A 20412-nucleotide genomic window follows, 5' to 3' on the forward strand; every position below is an offset into this window, starting at 1 on the left:
AATGTCATGCTTGCGTCATATGCCCGCAAATATATGATGGACTTTTTTACTTTTTTAAGGAAAAGATCATGACATATGGACAATTTACCTGGACCCAAAATAGATTCCAGGGAGTCAGGTGACTTTAGTAATTTCTGCACAAACAAAGAACTAACTGATGTCTCTGGAAAGACATTGTAATGTAAATATGCGTGGATGGAGTACCCTCCCCTTGAAAAGGCATTCTGGATAGGAAACCATTTATGAATTTACAGCTCCTGGTGTCTGGATATCTGCAGAAAGCCTGTTTATATTTATCCTTTAAAGTCACAACACTCAAAAAAGTTTTAAAACACTGCCTGTAAAATATGCATCTTTTTGTGAACCACCAAGAGGTGAGGGGAAAGGAGGAAGTCATCCCACCAGTTCTCCCTGTCTGTAACAGTAATTAAGGACGTCTAATGCTTGCCGCACATGTGATAACTTACCAGGCAGGGGAGAGACCATGATCATGGTTCTCCCAGGACAAGGTTGTGAAGCGATGGCTATAACCAGTCGAGCCCCATACCATGGGGTACCTAACACCGTCCGGGTCATGGTGAAGGACAGTGAAGGAGGAGCACCCATGGATCGGGCCTTCTTCATCAAGTGGATCCTGTTGAAGGTGTGTGGATTTGAAGCAGAGGAGATCTACTCCCTGCAAGACTTCCCCAGCGCTGGATATTTCGACGTGACTTTCAAGCGAGTGGCGGCTTGCGTCAAGTTCCTGAAGGTGTTCGAGGAGAAGAGAGACCAACTGGAGATGAAGATCCTGACGGTGGAGCTGCTCTTTGCTCTGCTGTTGTAATGGGACCGTGTGGTGACAGTGCATCTCTACAACCCCTACGTCCCTGTCGCCGACATGCTCACCTTCCTCGCCAGGTACGTTGACAAGGTTGGGAGCTGCACCGAGGTTAGAGACACCTTTGGGATTTGGACATGTAAACGCCAGGTTAAGGTCACACTCAAGACCGACGGTAAGGGAGCCATCTTCCACCCTCCTTCCAGCTTCGCTATCGGGGGAAGCCGTGGCTGCCTTGTCTACGCTGGGCAACCCAAACTTTGTCACTCATGAGGCAAGTCTGGTCATGTGGCGGCCAACTGCAGCGCCGCCCTCTGCAAGAACTGCAAACAGGAAGGGCACCAGACAAAGGACTGTAAACAGGCTAAGTGCTGCAACCTGTGTGGTGAGACAGGTCACCTCTACAGGACCTACCCCAAACGCTGCCTCACTTATGCACAGGCAGACAAAGCCAACGAGGGGGAAGCAGAAGAAATGCTTCATGTCACTCCAACCACCAAGGCCCCCAGGGAGAACAATGGGACAAAGGAGGACACAGAGAGAGACAAGGTGGAGGAAAAGCTTGAGGCAACAGACAGCCAATCAACAGCACTGCCCCCTGAACCTCTCACTCCTCAGGAGAGCGAATCAACGGAGGAAGAGGCAGCAGGGAAAAGCAGCAGGGGGAGTGGCAGCTGGTGAAGAGAGCCAAAAGGAAGAAGGGGCTAAGGAGGGACCAGACAAGTGGTAAGAGGCATCTCCCATCCGACATGGGTGACAAAGGCAGCAGCTCTTTGAACGAAGAAGTGCCAGGGTGGCACCGACAGAAGAAGTGGCAAAGCTCTAGGGAGTTGGAGGAGGAGACACCCGAGCTCCAGAACATTGGAGACAATGAAGAGACCAGCGCAGCCCAACTTTGCCCACAACCCGAAGAGGCCAGTGCACCCCAGCCCCAGGAATCTGGGAACAGTGAGGCGCTCAGCGCACCCCAGCTCCGGGAAGCCGGGAGCAGCAACGCCCCAGAGAGGGAGAGTATTGGAGAAGCTTCTCTAACAGAGGACATTTCAAACCCCGCTCTCTGCACCAACCCCCAGATGCCTCCCGAGCAGAACATCTCCAATGGGGAGGGTCAGGACGCTTTCTTCAGCCCATCCAAAGTGAAGCAATTTGAGCACACTACGGGCATGAAGGAGCAGACCAATGGTCTGGAACTCTCAGTGACAACAGGTTTGGTAAGCGACTAACTGCTTTAAAATGGGTGTAAAGATTGTATCCATAAATGTGCGTAGCATTAAATCTACTACGCGATGTGTTGTGACCTTGGACTACCTTGCCAAGGTCAAAGCTGACCTGTTGTTTCTGCAGGAGTGTGCGATACCGCACCTCAGCTCCTACAGGCAATGGTCACGATGGTGGTCCCATGGGCCATCGATCTGGTCGGAAGGAAACGACTCTCATTCCTCTGGCCTGGGGATTCTGCTGTGGGGAGGTAACTTCACCATCTCCCAGGTTAAGGAGGTGGTGGGCAGGCGCCTCCTCGTAGCAGACGTAATGTACAAGAATGCTCCACTCTGGTTAATTAACGGGTATACCCCGGCACAAAAGGGCGAGCGGCTGGTGGTCTTTCAGCAGCTCCCACTGCTGCTGGCAACCTCCAGGCCGGTCATTCTGGGCGGTGACTTCAACTGCATCATCGATGCGGCTGGACGATCCGGCAGGGCCAACAGCACATTGGACGTTACATCCAGATCCCTGATGGAAACAGCAAAGGATGCCAAGCTGCACGACGTCTTCAGCAACCCTGCAGATGGAGCGCAGCGTAGATACAACTGGTCGCGGCCTGACGGGTCTGTCTGTTCCAGGATAGACTTCCTGTTTGTGTCCGTGCATTCACAGTCAGATCCACCGATGTCAAGCTGGTGTTCTTCTCTGACCACTGCCTCCTACTGGCTGACTGCCACTTAGAGAAAGACCAGAGGGTGGGCAGGGGGGGCATGGAAGCTAAACGTGCAACTGCTGACCCCAGAGAACATTGAGGAGCTCAAGAGGATTACAAAGGTTGGAGAACCGTGAAACCCCTCTTTGAGTCCCTGACACACTGGTGGGAAGCGATCAAGGGAAACATCAAGAGGTTTTTCATCCTCAAAGGCACCCAGAAAGCTGGAAAGGAACAGATGGAAATGTCCCGATTCCAGAAAAACATGCAGAATCTGCTCCGGCTGCAGTCGATGGGGGTCGATGTCAAGGAGGAACTCCAAGAGGTGAAGAGCCAGCAAGCCTCACTCTTTGCCTCGGAGGCCTTCAAGATCATCTTCTGTTCCAGAGTCTGCTCCGTGGAGCAGGATGAGACGTGCTCATGTTTCTTCTTCCAAAAGGTACACAGAGAGAGCTCTGTGACCAGCAGCCTGAAGGAAGAAGACGGCTCAGTAAAGTCATCGCAATCCGACATTTTGAGGATCAGCAAATCCTTTTATGCCGGATTGTATGAAGTGAAGCCCACAGACAGCACGGCCTCCCAGTCCTTCCAGTCCTCTATCACGGAGGTCTTAGACAACAATACAAGGGAGAGCCTGGACAAAGCGCTAACTCCTGACGAACTGACTGAGGCCCTTGAGTCCTTCGAGAGGAGTAAAACTCCCGGAAGCGACGGCTTGCCGGTGGAGTTGTATTCGGCTCTGTGGGACTGGATCGGCCCAGACCTGCTAGAAGTGTACGAGAGTATGCTCCTGGCTGGCAGTATGTCAGAATCCATGAGGAAAGGCATTATCACCCTCATCTACAAACACAAGGGAGAAAGGGAGGAAATTAGAAATTGACGACCCATTTCACTGTTGAATGTGGACTATAAAATTCTGTCCAAGGTCATCGCCAATCGGGTCAAATCTGCGCTGTGCCTGGCAGGAAGATCTCAGACAGCCTCGCACTGCTCAGGGATATGATTGCCTATGTGCAGGACAGGGGGGCAAGGGGGTGGACATCTGCCTCATCAGCCTGGTTCAGGAGAAGGCCTTTGACAGAATATCGCACACCTACATGGTGGATGTGCTCGGATCTGCTGTTGGTGCGCAGACTGATCCACATCTGCGACCAGTTTGAACTGGCCTCGGGAGCCAAGGTAAATCATGGGAAGAGTGAGGCCATGTTCTTTGGGAACTGGGCTGACCGATCCTTTGTCCTCTTCACCGTCAGGACTGACGGCCTGAAGGTGCTGGGGATATGGTTCAGAGGGACCAGGGCACGCGTTAGAAACTGGAAGGAGCGAGTGTCTATGGTGAAAAGGAAACTGGGCATGTGGGAGCGACGCTCCCTCTCCATTGTGGGTAAGAACCTGGTCATCAGGTGTGAGGCACTCTCGCTGTTGCTGTACGTGGCTCAGGTCTTGCCCATTCCAGACTCCTGCGCGATGGCGATCACCCGAGCCATCTCTCGCTTTACCCGGAGGTTGAAAATGGATCGTGTCTGCAGGGACACGATGTACAAGCCTCTAAATAAAGGGGGGAAAAACGTGCCCAACATCGCTCTCATACTGATGGCCACCTTTGTGTGCGGCTGCATCAAGCGGTGCGTAGACCCTCAGTATGCAAACACCAAGTGTCACTATGTGCTGAGGTTCTACCTGTCCCCGGTGTTGTAAAGGATGGGTCTGGCCATGCTGCCGCGGAATGCTCCAAGTAGTTGGGCCGTGCCGTACCGTACCACCTGTCCCTCGTGGAAAAATTTATGCAGAGAAACACCTTTGACCACAAGTCCATCAAGTAGTGGTCGGCACGTAGCGTCTTCGAGGCCCTGAGGGAAAAGGAGAGGGTGGATCCTGTGGGGTGGTTTCCCGAGCAGACTGTCAAAGTCATTTGGCAGAATGCCTCATCACCAGAACTTTCCAACAAACACCAAGACATAGCTTGGCAGGTGGTGAGAAAGGCCCTCCCCGTCAGATCCTTTCAACACGCCAGGAGCCTCACCCCCTCCGTGCATTGCCCTCGAGATGGCTGTGGTGGAGACAAGACCATTGTTCACCTCCTTGTGGATTGTGCCTTTGCAGAGAAGGTCTGGAGAGAGATGCGGTGGTTTCTGTCGAGGTTCATCCCGAGCAGTTCTGTGACAGAGGACTCTGTGCTCTACGGGCTGTTCCCAGGGACACACACCGAGACAAACATCAACTGCAGCTGGAGGATCATCAACTCGGTGAAAGACGCTCTTTGGTCTGCCCGAAACTTGTTGGTCTTCCAGTGCAAAGAGTTGTCCCCGACTGAGTGTTGCAAACTGGCACATTCCGAGGTCCAGGACTACGTGCTGAGGAACGCACTAAAGCTTGGGGCAGCCGCCACAAAGGCACAATGGGGAAGGGTCGCTGCCTAAGACCTTTCAGCCACAGTGCACTGGGGGGCTGGGAACTGTAAAGAGCCCCTCAGGATGTACAGCTCAAAATGAATGTCTGCTAATGATTGTAATATTCATTTATTGTATTGATGCACCTTGTGATACATGTTGTAAAAGTTGAAACTGATTGTACCTTTGTGATGGTGATTTTGAAATGGTTTGGTATGTTCTTCCAGAGATTTTATGAATAAAGTATATTTTTCCAAAAAAAACGTGATAACTTTTTAAGCAACTTCAGTGTGAGCTGGTATGTGGTTGTAAAAACAAAGGCGGTGCTTTCTGATTTGTCTTTGATGTAGGCTCTTGACAGGACTACTCAAACAACATCCCCAGCCGGCATGGGAAACTACATCAGCAAACTCAACGAGTATGGGCAGAAGAAAAGCACACATCCCGATTACAGGTTTAGCCAGATAAATACAGGGATGGATCATGTACAAAAGTAAGTTTTACCTATTTAAAAATAAATTATGGCCCCGCCACAGGACCGGGAATCCCCGCCCCGAAGTCAACAGACCTTCTGCTGGTTCGTTAAATTTTCCTGCCCATGATGATTCCCATGGCGGGCAGGGCCTGAAAATTTAGGTCTATGTTTCTGCCCTCTCTTTCAGATACCTATGCAACGTAACATTCTTGGCTAAAGGACCTATCCATACAACAGACTGTCCCTGGTTAATGAGTCATCCCATGTACCACCCCTGGCTGTTGAGCTTCCCCAGGTTATGGACTGACCCTGATTAATGAGCCTGCCCGTACTGTGTACCATTCTTGGTGAAAGGGCCTCCTCATTTTTAAAAATTCAATTACGGGATGTGGGAGTTGCTGGCTGGGCCAGCATTTATTGCCCATCCCTAATTGCCCTTGAGAAGGTGGTGGTGAGCTGCCTTCTTGAACCGCTGCAGTCCACGTGGTGTGAGTACACCCACAGTGCTGTTAGGGAGGGAGTTCCAGGATTTTGACCCTTTACTAAGAGATCTCAACATATTACAAATCATGTGTTGTTAATGAGTCTCCCATTTACCATCCCTGCCTAATGGGACCTCCCTATGCCACTGGTTAATGGGACCTGCCCAAGTTCTGCCCTTGTTAGTGGGTCTCCCTATACTGTGTCCCCTCCCTGGCTAGGGGAATAGGTGATAAATTGCCCACAAGTTAGACTGAGATTTAGTGGAGATGACTGTTAGATTTATTTATTTATTACCTTCATTCACTGGGAGCGAGTTACTGGTTTCTGCTGGGCATCTTGATCTAGCTAAAGACTCAACAGATTGGAGATTGGAAGCAGAAAGCCACACATTCCAACTTTCTGACCAAACAAGATGATATCATTTCAATTAGGTTATTTTAATGGCCTTGCTGAGGACCTATTGATGTGGGCTTCCTATTTTTGAGTAGAGATGTTCAAATGTGTAATGCAATGATTGAAGAGGTCCCTTGTTTCTCAGTATATCTTCATTCCTTTCATCTGTGCTCACTGACCTACACTGGCTCCCAGCGTGGTGCCTCCTCAATTGAAAAATTCTAATTCTTGTTTTCAAATCCCTCCATGGCCTCACTCCACCCTCTCTCTGTAATCTCCTCCAGGCCCACAATCCTCCAAGATACCTGTGATCTTCCCATTCTGGCCACTTGCACATCCCTGATTCCATTGTTCCACTGTTTCAGCTGGCTGGGCCTTAAGCTCTGGAATTCCATCTCCAAACCTCTCCACTTCTCTACCTCTCCCTCCTCCCTCCCTTTAAGACACTACTGAAGCCTGCTTCTTTAACCAAGCTTTTGGATACTTGCTCTAATGTCCCCTTATGTTGGCTCAGTATTAAATTTTGCTTGATAACCATTCCACTGCTGCCCTTTGGGATGTTTTACTATGTTAAAGCACCACACAAATATGTTATTGTTGTAGAATGAACAGGACGTGCTGGTAAGAAAATTCCTCTCTTGAGAAACGAGATTGGATGATGCCCTTTGTTGGTTTGAAGTGTTCCATCCATCAGCCTAGTCTAGCACTAACCTGATGTGTTCATCCAGGATTAGCCCAGACTGACACTAAGCAGACAAGTTGCAAGATTTTGGTCCGGCATTCATTGATTACCCAAAAAGGGGGACAGAGTCGCAGATCATTTGAAAACAGTTTATTAAAAAGCAACAGGTTAGGCATGATGCATAAGCTAAATACTGCCAGGATAGACATGCACTCCCTAACAGGATGGTTTACTGGTAAAAACAAAAAAACTGCGGATGCTGGAAATCCAAAACAAAAACAGAATTACCTGGAAAAACTCAGCAGGTCTGGCAGCATCGGCGGAGAAGAAAAGAGTTGACGTTTCGAGTCCTATGCATTGCCCCCTCCATCTCTCTAACTTCCTATAACCCATCCCCTACCCCACTGCCAAGTTTTCAATTTTTCTGGCTTGGCATCACCCAGTCCAGTCGTCTGACCATCGGTGGACAATCCTTCAGCCCCTCAGGCTCCATGTACGAACATACGAATTATGAGCAGGAGTAGGCCACTCGGCCCCTTGAGTCTGCTCTGCCATTCAATAAGATCATGGCTGATCTGAATGTAACCTCAACCCCACATTCCTGCCTACCCCTGATAACCTTTCACCTCCTTGTTAATCAAGAATCTATCTAGCTCTGCCTTAAAAATATTCAAAGACTCTGTTTCCACCACCTTTTGAGGAAGAGAGTTCCAAAGACTCACAACCATCTGAGAGAAAAATTTCTCCTCATCTCTGTCTTAAATGAGTGACCCTTATTTTTAAACAGTGACCCCTGGTTCTAGATTCTCCCACAAGAGGAAACATCTTCTCCACATCTACCCAGTCAAGATCCCTCAGGGTCTTAAAGGTTTCAATTAAGTCGCCTCTTACTCTTCTAAATTCCGGTGGATACAAGCCTAACTTGTCCAGCCTCCCCTCATAAGACAACCCACCCATTCCTGGTATTAGTCTAGTAAACCTTCTCTGAACTGTTCTAACGCATTTACATCTTTCTTTAAATAAGGAGACCAGTACTGTACACAATATTCCAGACGTGGTCTCACCAATGCCCTGTACGACTGAAGCATAACCTCCCTACTTTTGTAGTTAATTCCTCTCACAATAAATGATAACATTCCAAAAGCTTTCCTAATTACCTGCTGTACCTGCATACTAACCTATTGTGATTCATGAACTAACTCACCCAGATCCCTCTGCATCTCAGAGCTCTGCAATCTCTCACCATTTAGATAATAAGCTTCTTTTTTATCCTTCCTGCCAAAATGAACAATTTCACATTTGCCCACATTAGACTCCATTTTCCAGATCTTTGACCACTTACTTAACCTATCTATGTCACTTTGAAGCCTCCTTACATCCTCTTCACAAATTATTTTCCATCCATCTTTGTGTCATCAGCAAATTTAGCAACCATTCCTTCGGTCCCTTCATCCAAGTCATTTATATAAATTGTAAAAAGTTGAGGGCCCAACACTGATCCCTGTGGTACACCACTTGTCACATCCTGCCAATCAGTACTGTACCAATATTCCAGATGTGGTCTCACCAATGCCCTGTACAACTGTACCAGAAAAAAGACCCATTTGTGCCAACTCTCTGCTTCCTGTTAGCTAACCAATCTTCTATCCATGCCAATATGTTACCCCCTATAGCATGAGCTCTTATTTTCTGCAATAACCTTTGATGTGGCACTTTATCAAATGCCTTCTGGAAGTCTAAGTACAGTACATCCACTGATTCCCATTTATCCACAGCACTTGTGACACTTTCAAAACCATGTTGACTTTTCCTGATTGTCTTGAATTTTTCTCAGTGCCCTGTTACACCTTTAATATTAGCTTCTAACATTTTCTCAATGACAGATGTTAAGCTAACTGGCCAATCGTTTCCTGCTTTCTGTCTCCCTCCCTTTTTGAATAAAGGAGTTAAATTTGCTATTTTCCAATCTAATGGAACCTTCCCCAAATCTAGGGAATTTGGGAAAATTAAAACCAGTGCATCATTAGCCACTTCATTCAAGACCTTAGGGTGAAGTCCATCCAGACCTGGGGATTTGTCAGCCTGCAGCCCCAACAATTTGCTCAATACCACTTCCCTGGTGATTGTGATTTTCCTGAGTTCTTCCCTCCCTTCCATTTCCTGATATACAGCTATTTCCGTGATGTCACTTGTGTCCTCAATAGTGAAAACCAAAGCAAAATACCTGTTTAATTCATCCGCCATCTCCCTACTTCCCATTATCAATTCCCCAGACACACTCTCCATAGGACCAGTGCTCACTTTATGAGCTCTTTTCTTATTTATTATCTGTAGAAATTCTTACTATCCGTCTTTATATTACTAGCTAGCTTTCTCACGTATGTTTTTCCCTCATTATTAATCTTTTTGTCATTCTTTGCTGTTCTTTATATTCTTTCTAATCTCCTGACCCGCCACCTGTCTTTGCATAATTATATGCTTTTTCTTTAAATTTGATACTGCCTTTAACTTTTTTAGTTAACCATGGATGGTGGGCTCTCCCCTTGGAATCTTTCTTTCTCATTGGAATGTATCCTGTGAATTCTGAAATATCCCTTTAAATGTCAGCCACTGAATTTCTATTGACATATCCCTTAACCTCATTTGCTAGTTCACTTTAGTTAGTTCCGTCCTCATGCCCTCATAATTGCCCTTATTTAAGTTTAAAATACTAACCTTGGACGCGCTCATTTCTTCCTCAAAATGACTGTAAAATTCAATCATATAATGATCGCTGCTACCAATGGGTGCCTTCACCAGGAGGTTATCAATTAATCCTATCTTGTTGCTCAGTAACAGGTCTAGTATAGTCTGCTCTCTTGTTGGCTCCAGAATGTGTTGTTCTAAGAAACTATCCCGAAAATATTCTATGAACTCCTCATCTACGCTATCTTTGCCCGTCTGATTTTTCCAGTCTGTATGTGGATTAAAACCCCCCATGATTATTGCCTTTCTGACAAGCTCCCATTATCTCTCCTTTTATACTCTGTCCTACTGTGTAGCTACAATTAGGGGGCCTGTACACCACTCTCACAAGTGACTTTTTGAATTTATCATTCCTCATCTTAACCCAAACCGTTTCTGCATCCTGGTTTTCTGAACTTAGGTCATCCCTCTCTAATGTGTTAATACCTTCATTAATTAACAGAGCCCTGCCACCTTTTCCTAACTTACTGTCCTTCCTAAATGTCTTGTACCTTTCAACATTCAGGTCCCAATCCATATCATCCTGTAGCCATGTCTCTGTAATGGCAATCAGATTGTACTTATTTATTTCTACTTTCGCTATCAGTTCACCTGTTTTGTTTCAAATGCTATGTGCATTTAGATAGGGCCTTTGGTTTTGCTCTTTTATTATTTTTGTAGCGTCTAGCATTACCTGCTGATTTACTCTTAGATTTGTACTCTCTGTCCCTTCCTGTCACAATCTGTTTATCATTTCCCATATTGATATCTGTCTCTCTTACCCTGTCTCTACTCTTTGCTTTACCACATCTTCCCAAATTTGATCTCTTGCCCCCAGTATTCAGTTTAAAATCCTCTCTACTTCCCTAGTTAGGCAGTTCACGAGGACAGCAGCCCCAGCACTGTTCAGGTGTCGACTGTCCCAACGATACAGATCCCACTTTCCCCAATACTGGTGCCAGCGCCCCACAAACCAGAACCCATTTCTCCCACGCCAGTCTTTGAGCCATGCATTCATTTCTTTAATAAGACCATACGATGTAGGGGCAGAAGTAAGCCGTTCGGCCCATCAAGTCTGCTCCACCATTCAATGAGATCATGGCTGATCTGATAATCCTCAACTCCACTTTCCTGCCTTTTCCCCATAACCCTTGATCCCCTTACTGATTAGAAATCTGTCTATCTCAGCCTTGAATATACTTAGTGACCCAGCTTCTACAGCCCTCTGTGGTAAAGAATTCCACAGATTCACTACCCTCTGAGAGAAGAAATTCCTCCTCATCTCTGTGTTAAATGGGCAACTCCTTACTCTGAGATTATAACCTCTGGTCCGAGACTCTCCCACAAGGGGAAACAACCTCTCAGCATCTACCCTGTCAAACCCCTTAAGAATCTTATATGTTTCAATAAGGCTGCCTCTCATTCTTCTAAACTCCAATGAGCACAGGCCCAACCTACTCAACCCCTCCTCATAAGAAAATCCCTCCATAGCCGGGATCAACCTGGTGAACCTTCTCTGGACTGCCTCCAATGCCAGCATATCTTGCCTTAGATAAGGGAACCAAAACTGTTCACAGTATTCTAGATGTGGTCTAACTTGTGCCTTGTATAGTTTTAGCAAGACTTCCCTATTTTTCTACTTCATTCCCTTTGAAATAAAGGCCAAGATTCCATTTGCCTTCCCTATTATCTGTTGAACTTGTATGTTAGCTTTTTGGGATTCATGCACAAGGACTCCTAAATCCCTCAGTGCTGCAGCTTTCTGCAGTCTTTCTCCATTAAATAATATTCAGTTTCCCTGTTCTTCCTGCCAAAGTGCACAACCTCACATTTTCCCACATTAGTCTTATTTGTCCTATGCCAATTTGGTTCAGGTAATAATCCAGAAATTTTTACCTTTGAGGTTCTGCTTCTTAATTTGATGCCTAGCTCCTCATACTGACAATGTAGAGTTTCCTTCCTCATCCTGCCTATGTTGTTGGTACCAATCTGGACCACAACAACTGGATTCTCCCCCTTTGCAGCCCTGAGCAAATGTCCTGAACCCCGGCACTGGGCAGGCAACAAAGCTATCCCAACTCTCGGTCTTTGCTACAGAGAACAGTGTCAATCCCCTTCCCTATACTGTCCCCTACTACCACTACATTCCTTTTTGCTCCCCCTACTTGGATGGCTTCCTGTACCACAGTGCCATGGCCTGTTTGCTCATCACCCTGCAGCCCCACTCTCACCGAAACAAGCTGAGAGAACCTCAAACCTGTTGGACAATTGCAGAGGCTCACGCTCCTGCCCTCTGGGTCCCCTTACCTGCTTCATTCGCAGTCACACCCTCCTGTCCCTGGCCACTGACCAAATCAGAGTACCCTATCCTAAGTGGTGTGACTACCTCCTGGTACAAAGCATCCAGGTAACTTTCCCCCTCCCTGATGTGTTGCAGAGTCTGCAGCTCAGCCTCCAGCTCAATGACTCTGAGCCAAAGTTCCTTGAGCTGCAAACACTTAACTGCAGATGTGTTTGCCCTGGATCACAATGTTATCCAGGAGCTCCCACATGCTGCAGCCTTGACACATCACCTGTCCTGCCATCCTTAATGTGTTTTAAATAATTACTTAATTATATTAATCACTTATTTATGTTGCTTTCTTATATGTTTTATTAACTTTACCACCAAATTGAGTACTATTTTAAACCTTAGGGATAGAATAGAACTTACCCACTAACCAGATACTCACCAAACAGTTAGCTCCTTTCCCTGTAGTACAGCAAGAACCAATTTCTATGGGGTGAGAAAGGTAGAAAGAGGAAACAAACAACTCCTCCCACACCCCGCCCCGCTTCCCTGAACTCCCCTCTCACCAAACTCCAAGTCTTCACTCAGTTAGTCAGCTGCACTCTGTTTCTGGAACTCCCTCCCTAAATTCTGTTATGTAATTCTCTCCCTAAACCCCTCTTATTTCTCCATTTCCCCCTCCTGCTAAGATGCTTTGACTAAGCTGCTGTTTGCCTATCAGAACAGTGACAGTTGTTGCCTAGTGATTGCTTTCTTGCCTCTGAGTCAGAGGGTTGTGGGTTCAAGTCTATATCCAGAGAGCTGAGTACATGATCCAGGCTGACATTCCAGTACGGTACTGAAGGAGCGTTGCATGGTTGAGCTGCTGTCTTTTGTATGAGACTTTAAACAGAGGCCCTGTCTGTCCTCTCAGGCGGATGTAAAACAACCTAAGGAATTATTGAAAGAATAAGAGTTATCGCTGGTGTCCTGACCAATGTTTAACCCTCAGCCAACATCACAAAAACTGATGATTGCTGTTTCTGGGATCTTCCTGTGTGTAAATTGGCTGTTGTGTTTCCTACATTACAACAGTGACTACACTTCAAAAATATTTCATTGGTTGTAAAACTCTTTGGGTGGTTCTGAGATTGTGAAAGGTGCTATATCAATGCAAGCCTTTCTTTATTTTCTCCTTGGCGTGACATCCATTTTTTTCCTTGATGTCTTAATGGGAAGTACTTTGGAACTTTATTTAATGTTAAAAGAGGTGTGTAATGGTCAGGTTTTTTGCACAGGGTTAATGTAACAATTAGTAAAGCACTTGTCATTGTGTTGCAGGTTTTCATGTAGAGTTGTCATGGATAAAAAAGAATATCCAATAGGCTATGGTCGAAGCAAGCAAGATGCCAAACGTGAAGCAGCAAGACTCGCTTATGAGGAAATTGACCCGATTCTGCCACTTTGTAAGGTACGGAAGTAGATCTGTGTAATTACTCGGTGAAAGTGCGCAAACATTTGTTGGATTGTTGAAGCAAACAGGGATGCAGAATCAGGAGGACAGAGGAAAATAAGACAGGAAATCTTCACTATGCTGCTGCCCCAACTGGCTGAGAGGGCCATTGGCCTTGCACTGCAACCAGGTTGCTTGCTGTCTCTACCCATTCCACTACAAGAATTATGCGATATGTAATTAATACGCGGAAATAGAGAGGGACAAATTATTTGGCAAGAAACTTAATGAAACCAAGTGGTTATACCTTATCATGTGTCACTGAATACATTAGTGGAAAATTCACTTCTACCACTTTCTAAACATCTTCAGCTCTGGGATTTTAACATAGAAACATAGAAAATAGGAGCAGGAGTAGGTCATTCAGCCCTTCGAGCCTGTTCCGCCATTCATTATGATCATGGTTGATTTTCTTTTTCAACGCCATATTCCTGCTCTCTCCACATACCTCTTGATGCCTTTAGAATCCAGGATTCTATCTATTTCCTTCTTAAATATATTCAGTGATGTGGCCTCCACAGTCTTCTGTGTGGAGAATTCCATAGGTTCACCACCCTCTGAGTGAAGAAGTTTCTCCTCATCTCCGTCCTAAATGGTCTACCCTGTATCCTGAGACTGTGACCCCCTTGTTCTAGACCCCCCTCCCCCAGCCAGAGAAACATCATCCCTGCATCCAGTCTGTCCAGCCCTGTCAGAAGTTTGAAAGTTTCAATGCAATCCCTCTCATTCCTCTAAACTCCAATGAATACAGGTCTAGTCGACCCAATCTCTCCTCATACGGTAATCGTGCCATCCCAGGAATCAGTCTGGTGGACCTTTGCTGCACTCTCTCCATGGCAAGTATATCCTTTCTTAGGTAAGGAGACCAAAATTGCACGTAATACTCCAGGTGTGGTCTCACCAAGGCCCTGTACAGCTGCAGTAAAACATCCTTACTCTTGTCCTCAAGTTCTCTTGCAATAAGACCAACATACCATTTGCCTTCCTAACTGCTTACAGCACCTGCATGCTTGCTTTCAGTGATTGGTCTACAAGGACACCTATGTCCCTTTGTACATCGACATTTTCCAGTCTACCACCATTTAAATAATACTCTGCCATTCTGTTTTTCCCACAGAAGTGGATAATCTCAATCTTATCCACATTATACTGCATCTGCCATGTATTTGCCCACTTACTCAACTTGTCTAAATCGCCTCTTAACACCTTCCTCACCACTCCTATTCCCACCAAGTTTTGTGTCGTCAGCAAACTTGAAAATATTACATTTGGTTCCCTCATTCAAAACATTAATTTATATTGTGAATAGCTGGGACCTAAGCATTGATCCCTGCAGTACCCACTAGTCACTGCCTGCCACTCCAAAAAAGACCCATTTATTCCTACTCTCTGTTTCCTGTCTGATAACCAATTCTCAATCCATGTCAATATATTACTCCCAATCCCATGTGCTTTAATTTTACTCACTAACCTGTTATGTGGGACTTTATCAAAAGCCTTCTGAAAATCCAAATACACCACATCCTCTGGTTCTCCCTTATCTATTCTGCTGGTTAAGTCCTCAAAAAACTCCAGTACATTTGTCAAATCCAAATGACTTCCCTTTCATAAATCCACATTGACTTTGTCTAATTCCATTGATATTTTCTAAGTGTCCTGTTATCATATCCTTCGTAATGGGCTCTAATATTTTCCTACCACTGATGTTAGATTAATCAGTCTGTAATTCGCTGTTTTCTCCCTCCCTCCTTTTTTAAATAGTGGGGTTACATTTACCACCCTCCAATTTGCAGAGACTGTTCCAGAATCTACTAAATTTTGGAAGATGACTACCAACATATCCACTATTTCCATGGCCACCTCCTTTAGCACTCTCAGATGTAGATTATCAGGCCCTGGGGATTTATTGGCTTTCTGTCTCATTAATTTCTGAAGCACCATTGTTTTACTAATACTAATTTCCTTCAGTTCCTCACTAGACCTTGGTTCCTTAGCATTTCTGGGAAGTTATTTGTGTCTTCCTCCGTGAAGACAAAACGAAAGTAGTTGTTGAATTGCTCTGCCATTTCCGTGTTGCTGCTTACATTTCTCATTCCAGAGAGGAGAGGCAATTCAATTTTACATTGAAATACAAGCAAAATACAGTCCCTGTCTTCTAATAAATGAACTCTGTGCATCCACAGTACGTAATGGCTGGTATAATGGGTTTACACTATTACAGAATTGGCTATATAACAAGAATGGTTCTTCTGCGTAATATGTGTTTTCCAGTTGTTTCCAAGTCACAAAAGGTAATTGAACATCAGAAAAGGAATTATAAAAACAGAAAGTGATGGAAACACTCAGCAGTTCAGGCAGCATCTTTGGAAGGAGGGTTAGTGATTCAGGTTGATGACCTTTCATCAGAACCTCTGTTTCTCTTTCCACAGATGCTGTCAGACCTGCTCAGTATTTTCAGCATTCTCTGTATTCATTTCAGATTTCCAGCATCAGCAGTATCGTGCTTTTGTATTAACAAAGTGTTATTTGTTTAATTACATCTGTGCATTCAAAGCACCTTAAGAAGGTGGAGAGTAGTGAGGACACACAGTTGTTTCTGCCTGGAACACACACACACACACACACACACACACACACACACACACACTCACACTCACATCCTCCCCCCTCACCATCTCAAAATGCTTTGATAGGAAAGAGGAGATTGCTAAATGGTGGAAATGGTAGCACAAGATAACAGGAGGCACAATGGAAAACATTAAAGACATTTATGGGACACAGAAAACACAGAAAGTAGCTGAGGTGGTGGGTGGAGGACTGAAAGAAGTGAAAGGACAGAAAAGATCAATACCAAGGGTCAGACCCTCCCTACAAGCACAGTATTTCAATGGAAGGTCCTAACCCTGGAACACTCATCTCCCGTCACCAGCTCCTATTACCAGAGAGGTGTCAGGCACAGTCGTTCAGCCCCCTGTTGCTAAATTCATTGTTAAGACTAGAGAAAGGAAGAATGTCCAATAGATTGATCAGGTGTTGTTCCTTGAACATGTGTTGGGTCCCATGTTTTCTTGCCTTTCGAAACAGCTCAGTTGGTGTCTAAGTTCTTCCTGTTTTCTCCCTTTATGTTTAAGGATATGGCAAAGTTCGATGTAGAGAATGGGGAAGAACCCAAGAGCATCGCAGAAGGCTCTCCTGACCAGAATCCCAAAAGGTATGGCCAGTTTTTATTTTCAATAGTAGCTTTATCTAGTGTCCGATTCTAAGAGAAGTGAAACTTGATTCATGGCAACTTCATATCTGATTCCTTTTAACAAAACTTGAGAAGCAATGTGTTCTCTCTGTCTCTCTCCCTCTCTCAAGTATGCACTCTCTCTCCCTCCCTCCAAACATTCTCCTTGTCCCTTACTTGCTCTCTCTGTGCCCATCTCTCTTTGTTCTCTCCATATTGTCCTCCCAGCATCTCTCCCTCTCAATCTCTTCTTTTTCTCTCTTTCTCCCTACCTTTCTCTCCCCTCTCTTTCCCTCCCTTGCTCTCTCTCTCTCTTTCCCTCCTCTCTCCCCTTCCCTCCCTTTCCCCTACCTCTCTCTCCCCTCTTTTTTCCCTCCCTGTTCTCTCTCTCCTTTCTACCTTTCTCTCTCTCTCTCCTTCTAATCTCTTACATTCTCTCCTTCACTCTTCTCACTGCCTCTCCTTTCCTCCTTTCTCTCCTTCTCGCCCGCTCCTCCTACCTCCCTCTCCCCTCTTTGCCCTGCCTAGCTCTCTCTCTTCTCTCCCCTCTTTATTTCCTTCCTCTCTCCTCCCTCCCCTCTTGCCTCCCTCCCCTCTTGCCTCCCTCCCCTCTTTCCTTTCCCCTCACTCACTCTCCCTCCCTCCTCCCTCTCACTCCTTCCCTTCTCTCTCCGCCCTTCCTCTCCCTCTCCTTCCCTCATTAAGCTTCATGCCATTTAAACACCTTGAGCACTTGACAATATTGGTTAGCAAGTCTGTACATGTGTCCATCATGTGCTCATGCTAACCAATCACTTTGGGTAATGAACTATCAGGTTAATTACCTACCAATTACTCAGCTGTTCAGATGTGCAGATTCATTGCTGGTACAGTTTCCTGTGGGAGAGGAAATCTGTGAGGAGCATTGTTCCTGCCATTTCAGAGGAGGAGCTGCCAATGGGTGAAGCTCCATGGAGGGAGTGTGAATATGTAAAAATTATCCTTGTGACCCTTCTCTACATTAGTTCTGGGGCATGGACACTTCCCTGGGACCTGGTACCAGAACTGCAGGCAGCACCCAGAGGGTAGTCTGAACAGTGCACTGTCCCACACCAGTATAATGGAATGAGATTTCCCTCTCCACCCAGGTTCCTGTGGGGAGGAATATCAGGCTTCTTGCTTTAATCTGGGTGCACTCCCATTTCTTGCCTGGAAGAGGGAAGAATAGTAAGTGTAACTCTGAGAGGCCCACAGCTGTGCTCCTGAATGCTGACACTGTGTCTTGTGACAGATGCTTCCAATCCTCCAGGGTGGTGGGGGGAGAAAGGGTTGAGGAAGGTTTAAATAGAAACCTTGCAGTTCTCAGTTACATCCTCAGCTTGTCCCCATGACCCTCATAGATCCTCTGCCTGCAGTGGGGTGGGGTGGGGTGGGGTGGGGGTGGGGGTGGGGGTAGGGGTAGGGGGGGGAGAGGCGGGAGGGGGGAAGGGGGGAGGGGGGGGGAGGGGGGTGGGAGGGAGGGGGGGGAGAGGGGGGGAGGGGGGTTGGAGGGAGGGGGGGAGGGGGGGGAGGGGGTTGAGGGGGGGGGAAGGGGGGGAGGGGGTTTGGGAGGGGGGAGAGGGGGGAGGGGGGGGTGGGAGGGAGGGGGTTTGGGAGGGGGGAGGTGGGGGAGAGGGGTGGGGGGGGTAGGGGTGGGGGGGGAGGGGGGGGGTGGGAGGGAGGGGGGAGGGGGGGGGAAAGGGGGGGGAGGGGGTTGGGGAGGGGGGGGGGAAAGGGGGGGGAGGGGGTTTGGGAGGGGGGGGAGGGGGGGGGGAAAGGGGGGGAGGGGGTTTGGGAGGGGGGGAGGGGGGTGGTGGGGGGGAGGGAGGTGGGAGGGGGGGAGGGGGTTTGGGAAGGGGGGAGGGGGGTGGTGGGGGGGAGGGAGGTGGGAGGGGTAGGGGGGGAGGTGGGAGGGGTAGGGGGGGAGGGAGGTGGGAGGGGGGGAGGGAGGGGGGGTAGGGAGGTGGGAGGGGGGGACGGAGGGGGGTGTGGGAGGGGGGAGGGAGGGGGGGTAGGGAGGTGGGAGGGGGGGACGGAGGGGGGTGTGGGAGGGGGGAGGGAGGGGGGGTAGGGAGGTGGGAGGGGGGGACGGAGGGGGGTGTGGGAGGGGGAGGGGGGAGGGAGGGGGGGGTGGGAGGGGGGGGTGGGAGGGGGAGGGAGGGGGGGGTGGGAGGGGGAGGGAGAGGGGGTGGGAGAGGGGGGGAGGGGGTCAGAGGCGGGGGGGGTGGGAGAGGGGGGGAGGGGGTCAGAGGGGGGGGGCTGGGTGGCGGGGGGGGGGGGGGGGGGTGGAATTTTGCGATTAAGCTCTAGTTCCCCATCTTTTCAGATCCTTCCCTGTTATAGTCCTTGAATAATGAAACAAAAGATGGGATGTACCCCCTGCATCATATGGATAGGCACGTTGAGCTTGCACCTACTCCAGGTGCAGGCTCCTGTGGGGCAGAGGACCCAGTAAGTTTTCAGTGTAAGGTGGCTCGAGCAGGTGATGTGACAGGTGATGTGGCAGGTTCACCCGACAAATTGTTGTGACAAGCAGCCGCCTTTTGTCCCCCTCTTTTCCTGCACCCTGCTAATTGCCCCAAGAGCAAAGGAGTGTCAATAGATGCTAAACACACGTATCTGACTGCCAAATTTAGCTTTGAATTTACTTGAGCAGGTAATTCAGGCCGATACACCCAGTGCAGTACCGAGGGAGAGCCGCAGTGTCAGAGATGTTGTCTTTTGGATGAGATATTGAACCGAGGTTCCGTTTGCCCTCACTGTTGGGCATAAAAGAGCCCATGCAACTATTTTGAAGAAGAGCAGGGGAAATTCTTCCTGCTGTTTTGACCAACATTTATACCTCAACTAATATCATTAAACCCTATGATCTGGACATTTGTCACATTACTGCTTATGGGAGCTTACTTTCGCAAATTGACTGCTGTGTTTTCTACATCACAGCACTTCATTGGCTATAAAGTGCATTGGGACATTCTGACATTTTGAAAGGTGATATATAAATTCAAAGTTGTCTTTTTAGATTAACAGCAGATGAAATTGATGAGAATGAGAAGAGGAATGAAGAATATACATCCACAGCGAGTATGGATGGGACTTCACAAGATTTCAATTCCAGACCGGTAACGCAGCTTTCAAGATATTCTACCTTCATTAAGGATAAACATTCATAATTCTGTTGCCTTTCCTGAGAGATATCCATTACCATTGCAATCCTAACTGAGCTGTGTCAGCTAGTTGCTGAATGGGATTCTTCCATTGAGAAGTATGAGAAACTTACTTTGCAAACACCAATCTTCTGATACAAACTGCTCGATTTTTTTTTTCCTCTCACTGGTTGGGAATTTCCTTATGGGTTCACCCAATCTGCCACCCCTTACCTGCCACAGCTTTCCTATTTGCGTATTGTGACTGAGATTTCCACTAACAACAATTCTCATCCTTGCTTTCAAATCCCTCATGGCCTTGCCTCCCCCCTATCTCAGTAACCTCCTCCAGCCC

The 20412-nt window shown here is 47.3% G+C and overlaps 1 protein-coding gene across 5 annotated transcripts in view; it reads left to right on the forward strand.

Moving 5' to 3' along the window:
• Positions 1–20412, forward strand: part of eif2ak2 (eukaryotic translation initiation factor 2-alpha kinase 2) — a 295245-nt gene that overhangs the window by 77494 nt on the left and 197339 nt on the right. For all 5 annotated transcript variants that reach the window (XR_005943052.1, XM_041188176.1, XM_041188175.1 and 2 more), the window contains exons 4-7: positions 5476–5618; positions 13493–13622; positions 16796–16875; positions 19934–20033. Coding sequence is in view for 4 of the 5 variants with exons in the window: in XM_041188176.1 (XP_041044110.1) it covers positions 5476–5618; positions 13493–13622; positions 16796–16875; positions 19934–20033 (453 nt within the window). In the remaining variant the exon portion in view is untranslated. The remainder of the gene's footprint in view (positions 1–5475; positions 5619–13492; positions 13623–16795; positions 16876–19933; positions 20034–20412) is intronic.

The sequence above is a fragment of the Carcharodon carcharias genome, chromosome 5, assembly GCF_017639515.1.
Source record: "Carcharodon carcharias isolate sCarCar2 chromosome 5, sCarCar2.pri, whole genome shotgun sequence".
Taxonomy (NCBI): domain Eukaryota; kingdom Metazoa; phylum Chordata; class Chondrichthyes; order Lamniformes; family Lamnidae; genus Carcharodon; species Carcharodon carcharias.